This window comes from Zootoca vivipara, chromosome 2 (assembly GCF_965207765.1).
Source record: "Zootoca vivipara chromosome 2, rZooViv2.hap1.1, whole genome shotgun sequence".
In the NCBI taxonomy this organism is placed as follows: Eukaryota; Metazoa; Chordata; class Lepidosauria; order Squamata; family Lacertidae; genus Zootoca; species Zootoca vivipara.
Window position 1 is genome coordinate 14,899,022 of NC_142584.1, and position 8,033 is coordinate 14,907,054.

Consider the following 8,033-nt stretch of genomic DNA (forward strand, 5'->3'; position numbering starts at 1 on the left):
TGAGAGGCTCCGACACAAGCATTCCAAACCGAGAAACTGGCAGCCCTGCAGGGTTGGCCGCCGTGGCAGTGGATCAGTGTGTGAGATAGCCTCAGATGACACCACTCGCGAGGAGGGCTGCCAGGGCAAGGCAAGAGCCAAGCATAGCCAATCAGATTATAAAAAGGGGGGTGGTGGTGGAGGAGGGGAGGAAAACCAAATAAGATGGAAGTTGAAAGGCTCGCAGTTTCCAGAGCACAGCGGGTGGCAAACTTCAAAAAAATGGGGGCTGCCAAGTCCTAGCCCTGCCAAACAGCAAGGAGAAGCAGGGATCTGGTTCAAGCCAACAAGCTTGAGACAGGGGGGGGGGTTATGTTTTCACTGGCTTGGCAGAAGTGGGCCTCCCCCAGGGCCTTTCGTGCTTGCTCCAGTGACAGCTTCACCTCTGCTTACAAGCCAGAGGGCATCTGCCTTCAGGGAAGGGAATCAGCAGCCAAGATGCCCCGCAGGGGAGCAGGGGTGGTGGTGGTGTTTGAATTGTCCCAAACACCAGATCCGAGGGTCCTATCCTCCTCCCCTATTGCTCTCTGGCTGCGGCGTTAATTATTCCAGCGCGAGTGACGTGGCAAATTAAACGAGGCGGCCAAGGCTTCTGAAGTAGGAAGAGCATGTCTTCTACCAAGAATAAATTGCTGTAATCCTAAACGCCAGGCGCCAGGCTGTGCCTGGTCATTAATTGGGGCAGGATCTTTTTGACAACTGGAATTACCTGCAAAAACAAAACAACAAACAGAGGAGGGACGAATGGCAGAAGCCAAGGAGCACCACATTAGATGCCCAGCCAAAAGGAGGCGAGGTGTCAGGAACCGATACCCCCACCCCTTGAGAAATCATTTGGGCTGTGGAGGGAGGAAGACGAGAGAGAGGTATACAGCATCTCCAATCAGAAACCAATGCTATGGAAACCCTGAAATGTCCCAGAAAACAGAGCTGCCCTCCCACAACAAGAAGTTGAGCAACTTTCAAAAGCCACAACACATTCAAGATTAATGAAACAGAGCAAAGCATTTATTTCAGCCAACACACAAGCCTAGTAGATAAACGGGGTTGGGGGGGGGGTGGGAACACCACTGCAATTCTTTATTACAACCCATGCACAGAGACCATTGCAGAGTTTCCCAAATAAAACAACAGGGACAGAAGCTCTTAGGAAGGGGGGGGGTGCGATTTCACACACTTTTAAAATCAAGGCAACGCTGTTAATTTCAAAAGGTATACTGCTTTGCACGTAATTGGGAGGGGAGAGGGAAAGAAGCGGCACCTTTCGCCACCCGCTTGTTCCGTTTTTGCTGCGTACCTGAAATGCAGATGATGAAATTGGCTTGCAGAAGAAAGAGCACCTCCCAAACAATTTCCATCCTCCGATTCTCATGCCAAGTGCATCCCTCGGCGAAGAAAAACAAGGATCAATATCGCAGTTTGAACGGACCCAGAAAACCCCCTTTCGGACTCGCAGCCTGTATTCCCCAGATGTGCTGACACATGTCCGAGCTCTCCCTCCACACAGCTCAAGCGAGATCCCTTCTCTTCCTTCGCCCTCCAGCAAAGACCAAGGACCCAACCTCCGGCACCAGCTGCTGCTGCTTCTTCTTCTTCCTCCAGGAGAGCGAGAAAAATCCACCAGATCTCCCAACAAGACATAGACGAAAAAAGAAGCCCGACCGCTGCTCCCCGCTCCGGAAAGTCTCTCTCAATTCCAGGGGACCCGAACTGCCAAGTTGTCCCCGAACTCTGCACGCCTCACTGGGGCATCGCCACGGCAATCACACCATCCCGGCGCCTTCCTCTCCAGCTCTCTCACTACAAAATGATCACATGGAGATTAATATACACATTGCAACGGATTTTAAGCTTTTTGCATGGTTATTTCACCTACATCTAAACCAAGGAGAGAGGGCGAGGAAGAGAGGGAGGGAGGGAGGACAAAATACCAAGAGCAGGTTTCCTTGCAAACAAAAACAAAAAACCCCCAAACCCCACAGCTCAGGCTCCCGTTAATTCTCCAGCAAAGCAACCGAGATTTTCCGCAATGCAACTGCAGGGGTCGTTCTTCCCTCGCCTACAGATATTTCTCCCTCCTTTCTCTCCATTTCTCCCCCTTCCTTTCTTGCAAAGCTATTGGGGAGAATTCATAGTGGAAGCAAATAAATAAATAAATAAATAAATAACTGCGGAGCCAAGCCTCTCTTCTCTTCTCTCCCCCCTACACACACACACACACACACATTCCCAGTCTTTACTTGGCACTTTTAACCACTTGATTAGTTTATTGGGGCTAATGAAATCAGCAACGCGCCCAAAAATTAAAGCGGGGGAGAGGGGGCGAGTGCGGAGAGGAATGGCTGTTTTTCTTATATTTAATTTAAACATAAATTGTACACACAAGAGAGGCTCCCAGCTTCTTTAACTGGCTTAAGTGCACACTGGTTTCCCTCCACCCGGACCCAAGCCCCCTGTTTACAAGAGCGAACCTCGATAACCCAGAAAATATGCAACGCCCTTTCTCTCTCTCTCCCCTTCCGAAATCTGCATGCAGATAGACAGATAGATAGATAGATAATAAAACGATTACCCATTCCGCGAAAACAGAAGAGAAACTGCTAAGAGAGTTCGCAAAAGTAGCAGTTGCCTGAGCGGACCCCCGCGGTAACACAGTGCAATCCTAATGCGTGTCTTACTCGGGAGTACGCCCCATCGAGTTCATTGTGGGACTCAACACTCCAAGGTAAGGGAGTACAAGCTTGCAGGAAACGCACTTACCTCGGAGTAAGTCCCACTGAACTCAACGGGGCTTACTCCTGAGGAGACCTGTGTCGCGTTACGCCGCCATTCATTTAACATCTCCGCGGCGCGCGGTTGCATACTTACCCCTCCCCAAAGCTCCCGTTTCCCCTTCACCTCACATGGGACGCGGGCATCATTCCTCTTTCAGTTTTCCTGCAGTGCCCCCTCCACACATACGAAAAAAAAGCGAAGATCCAGCGGCTGCCAGACAGCCCCTTCGCTTTGGGTACAAAACTAAAATGAAACCACACTTTCACGGCGATTTTCTCATGGGGATTCTCGCTGCCTTTCCCCTCCGAGTCCAGGGAATCGCGCGCTCCGGGCTCCAAAGCGCCCGAGCCAGCCTCCGACGCTCCGCCAGCTCAATGCGCAGCCAAGGCAGGGAACCGAGGCGCAAGGCAGAGGCGCGCGGGGACGCGAGCGCTCCGCTACGGGAGGCGGCGCGTGTGGCTCAAAAACCAAGCGGCGGCGGCAGCGGCCATCCCGGGTAGCCCTGGCTCTTGACTGCAGCCCAAGCTGCAATCTCGGCTCTGTCTGGGGACCTGGGATTGAGGGCGAGCAGGGGGAAACGCAGCGGAGGGGCAAGCAATGCCTATCTGCAAAGGAAGGAGGCTGCTCGTTCCGTGCGCAAAGCTTCCAGGCGTTGTTCTCGGGGCACGCTTTCTTTCTCAGTTCTTTGGGCCATTGCAGGTTTTAGCTTTTTTGTTTTTACACACTACATTAAAGCGGAGGCAGGTTTATGGGAGCGGCGGAGGGGCGTCAGAGCCCCAGGAGGAAGCTGGAGGGGACCAGAAAAGCAGGATAACTTTCAAAGCGCACAGACGGCCCCAGGCGGTTTAAAAGGGCGCATCCAGGCGATGCTCTCCCTCTCCTGGGTAGGTAACCGGAAGTAGCGGAAGTGCTCCTGGTTACATCGAAAAGTAGGGTTGGGTGTGTGGAAGACCACCAGCGCGCAAAGGTTGCCTGCGTTTAATTCAAATGCTTAAGGGGGGAGGAACGGAACGCCCAGTTCCAGGTAACAGTTATGTCCACGGATGCTTGGCACGTAGCCGCTCAGGAGCGAGCTTCACTGAGTTGCATCATCAGGTAAAACACTAGGTGAGTCTGCATAAGACTGCAGCCTTACAGCGCAATCCTGAGCATGTTTACTTGGGAAGGAGTCCCTCAATGGGACTTGCCCCTGGGTATATTTACAGGTGCTGTTGGCACCCATAGCTACAAGGGGGGGGGGCTAGCCAGGTTTTTATTGCCCTGGGTGAAGCCTCCAGAGGGGTGCCATTGAGGCTGGCTCCCCAAAAAATCTGTGTGCCAATCTGGGTCTTTGACCCAGGTGAAATAAAGCCAAGTTTCGCCCGATGGATGTGTAGGTGCCAAAGGCAATTAAAACTGCTAGCACATTTGCAAAGCTAAGCTAAACAGGGTCCAATTGGATGGGGGAGTTCAGCTTGAGATTACTGAATGGCAGGGGGTTGGACCATGGGCGTGGTGTGGGGGACAGCTGCCCCCCTAAATTAAGTAAATAAATAAGAATGCTTAAAGTAGAAATAATCAGAATATTTGAAATTGAAATGCTCGTTGAGGTAACTTGGAGGATGACTCATTTATCGCATGAAAGGTATTCCCCGCCCAATGTTAATTTTTTATTTAACTTCCGAGTTTTCAAACGACTGAAGATTTTGAAAGATTTTTCTGAGTTTGAAAGAAAGTAATTTAAAACAACTGTTGTTGACACATTTCATTCCCGATCTGCTAGACAGAGCCAAACAGAGAGGATGGCGTCAGGAGGGTGTCATGCCCCCTCCCCACAATTCTGTCTATGTCCGCAGGTTGAACCACATGACCCTTGGGGTATCTTTCAGCCCTAAAACTATGATTCTATGACTAATACCCTGAATCCAGACAGGCTTTTGTCTTTAAACTCACCTTTGCCAGTTGCAGGGCCAGTGTGCTATTTAAAGAAGGGAAATTGCAAGACGTATTCTGTTTTAACAATTGTATTTTGGATTTCTTTGTTACACCAGGGATAAGGGTTGAGTTTTGGAAAGTGCCTGGAATGTCCTTATCTTTAAACCAGATGCACCAGTAATTGAGTCTGGGGTTTCTGTGTGTGAAATCAGTGTGTTCCACTAGCGAGGGGTTATCCCCTGCCCTTTCAGAAATAACTTTCCCTGTGAGGTTTCCGAAATGACTTTCATTCATTTTCAGCAACCGGGGAACTTCTGTGACAGAGGTCTCCTAGTTAAAGATAGTGGCCTTGTACACAGTATGTGAGGATGTGCATTCAGTGCTGGGTGCAGGATGGTGCCATTTGGGGGTGCTGTGCACAGGATGTCATCCAGGAATGGTTTTAATCCGATTTGTGCCAAGAGTGCACTTCTCATGTGGTTGCTGGGTTCATTTGTTGTTGTTGTTGTTGTTGTTGTTGTTGTTGTTGTTGTTGTTGTTGTTATTCTGCACCTTTTTCCCTGACAGGTACTCAAGGTGGTTTACAAATAAAAGGTAAAGGAATGTCTGTATGAGTGGTGCTGTGGTCTAAGCCACTGAGCCTCTTGGGTTTGCTGATCAGAAGGTTGGTGGTTCGAATCCCCGCGATGGAGTGAGCTCCCATTGCTCTGTCCCAGCTCCGGCCAACCTAGCAGTTCAAAAGCACACCAGTGCAAGTATATTAATAGGTACTTCTGCCGCGGGAAGGTAAACAGCGTTTCCATGGGCTCTGGCTTCTGTCATGGTGTCCTGTTGCACCAGAAGCGGTTTAGTCATGCTGGCCACATGACTTGGAAAGCTGTCTGTGGACAAATGCCAGCTCCCTCGGCCTGAAAGCGAGATGAGCACCACAATCCCATAGTTACCTTTGAGTGGACATAACCATCCAGGGGTCCTTTACCTTACAAATTAAAATAAAAAACATTGAAAATGTAGGGCGGCATAACCCCCCCCCCCCAATTAACCATTGCTAAAATTAAAACTATATATACACACAGAGAGACATAAGAAATCTATTAAAACCATACAAGTAATTACAATAAAACAGCACGGCACCAGTACATATGTACCCAGAGAGCGCTTTCTCAGGTCACCTCCTATTCATAGAATCATAGAGTTGGAAGAGACCACTAGGGCCATCCAGTCCAACCCCCTGGCAAGCAGAAAACACCATCAAAGCATTCTTGACATATGGCTGTCAAACCTCTGCTTAAAGACCTCCAAAGAAGGAGACTCCACCACACTCCTTGGTAGCAAATTCCACTGCTGAACAGTGTCTTACTGTCAGGAAGTTCTTCCTAATGTTTAGGTGGAATTTTCTTTCTTGTAGTTTGAATCCATTGCTCCGTGTCCACTTTTCTGGAGCAGCAGAAAACAACCTTTCTCCCTCCTCTATATGACATCCTTTTATATATTTGAGGCTAAACATACCCAGCTCCCTAAGCCCTGTTAAAATTCATCTTGTTACATTTCTCCCTGTTAAAATTCATCTTCATGCAGACCTACTGATGTTGCAGGTCTTTGCCACATCCCCTCACCATGTTTAACTTGCCAGTGAATGAAATAGGGAAAATAGGAAGCAGCACAGTAACATAGCTGTCTCTCTATACCGATAACAGACACATATATGCTCTGTTTAGCAACACACCAGTTTCCAGCCCCTCTCTTTTGGATGACTGTGAATTTTTTTTTGTTTTTTAAAGGACATGGAAACACTAATTGTGGGGAGAGGAATATAGAACACCATTGCATACTAGTTTAAAAACATGTGCACCTGTCTGTACAAAAAGCACAGAGACCAAATGCCTCCTGAGATGATTATATTGTGCGATGTGCACAATTGCAAACTGCTGTGTTCAAAAAAAGCATGCTAAAAAATGGCTGTTAACTGCACTGGCTCCAAAAAGCCTCTATGGCTTCTGCATGATTTACCATAGATCAGCTGCCTGTGCAGGAGGATCTCAGTAAAAATTGTCACAACATCTTCCTACCTTCACATTTTATATGAAGATTATAAAACATCAGCATCAGATCACACCCTTGTCTACTGATTGACTCTCTTTGGGAGTGCCGCAGGCTCTCCAAATTCCATGGCCTTCTGCAGCTCTTATCCTGCCTCCTTCTCCCTTGCCTTTGGCTGCCTAGTTTCCTCTTCCTGATCCCCTCTTACACCAACGCAGGTGACGTGGAAGCCCACAAATCGCTGGATCCTTCCCCCTCCCCACTTGCCTCCTCTGCCCACATATCCCCAACCCTTTGGGCTCCTTCCCCTCCCTGACAACAACTGGGGCAGCTGGAGAAACACCTGCTGCTAATTCTTCTTTTCACCTATACCATGTTGATAAACATGTTTATTATACTCTTAAGCCCCAGACAATATTTTACCCGATTACGCTTGCATAGCCACAATATTTTCTGTTAAGAATTTGTATTTAAAGTAGGTATTAACATGATTCCTCCACTGGTCTGAAATACTTACCCTCCCCAATCTCTGAACCATAATATTTGGAGGGGGTGGGTTGAGTGCCGGCGTCAAACTGAAGGCCTTCGTCCAGACTATCACGGACAACCAGGCTGCATCTTTGATGGCCTCAAGGATGGCAGACACAACAAGGAGGCCATGAGAGGAGCTTCATCTCCATCTTTTAGGAGACCCTCCATTCCCATCATCCAAGACTTGGGTGATTTGGACTGTCTGAGTAATCTTGCGGGCAACCTGCCAAAGAACCATCCTCTCTGCAATGGTGGACTGTGGAGTTTAGATCCTGTTCAAGACAGCTAAATATTATAAAACTTTAAAGGAATGGCTGATACGACCACTGACAGATTTGTGCAACAAGATTTTGAGGGGGGGGGGGCGCACCGGATTCCTGGAAAGAAACTTTTATCACGCTGATACCAAAACCAGAAATGGATAAAACACAACTCAAGAACTACCGTCCCATATCCTTATTAAATGTGGATTACAAAATTTTTGCAAATATTTTGGCTTCTAGATTAAAAATGGTGTTGGGAGATCTAATTCATCATGATCAGGCTGGCTTCCTGCCGGGCAGACATATGAAGGACAATATTAGAAATGTAATTGACATTTTGGAGTATTTACAAGAGAAAATTAACAAAAAAGCTATGTTGATTTTCATTGACGCGGAGAAGGCATTTGATAATATCTCCTGGGCATTCATGAAGAAGAATTTGGAAAGGATGGGGGCGGGAAGAGGATTTAT

At 48.2% G+C, this 8,033-nt stretch overlaps 1 protein-coding gene across 3 annotated transcripts in view; it reads right to left on the reverse strand.

Moving 5' to 3' along the window:
- The window catches only part of CA10 (carbonic anhydrase 10 (inactive)), a 305,607-nt gene extending 301,907 nt beyond the window's left edge, over positions 1–3,700 (reverse strand). Inside the window, exons 1-2 of one of the 3 annotated variants that reach the window (XM_035103821.3) lie at positions 2,908–3,700; positions 1,337–1,839 (exon numbers count right to left, since the gene is read on the reverse strand). In XM_035103821.3, coding sequence (XP_034959712.1) covers positions 1,337–1,397 — 61 coding nt within the window. In that variant the 5' untranslated portion in view covers positions 1,398–1,839; positions 2,908–3,700. Of the gene's footprint in view, positions 1–1,336; positions 2,263–2,611; positions 2,882–2,907 lie in introns of those variants that run through there. The other 2 variants (XM_088661348.1, XM_088661347.1) reach the window with 2 other exon arrangements.
- Between the last annotated feature and the right edge of the window lie 4,333 nt (positions 3,701–8,033).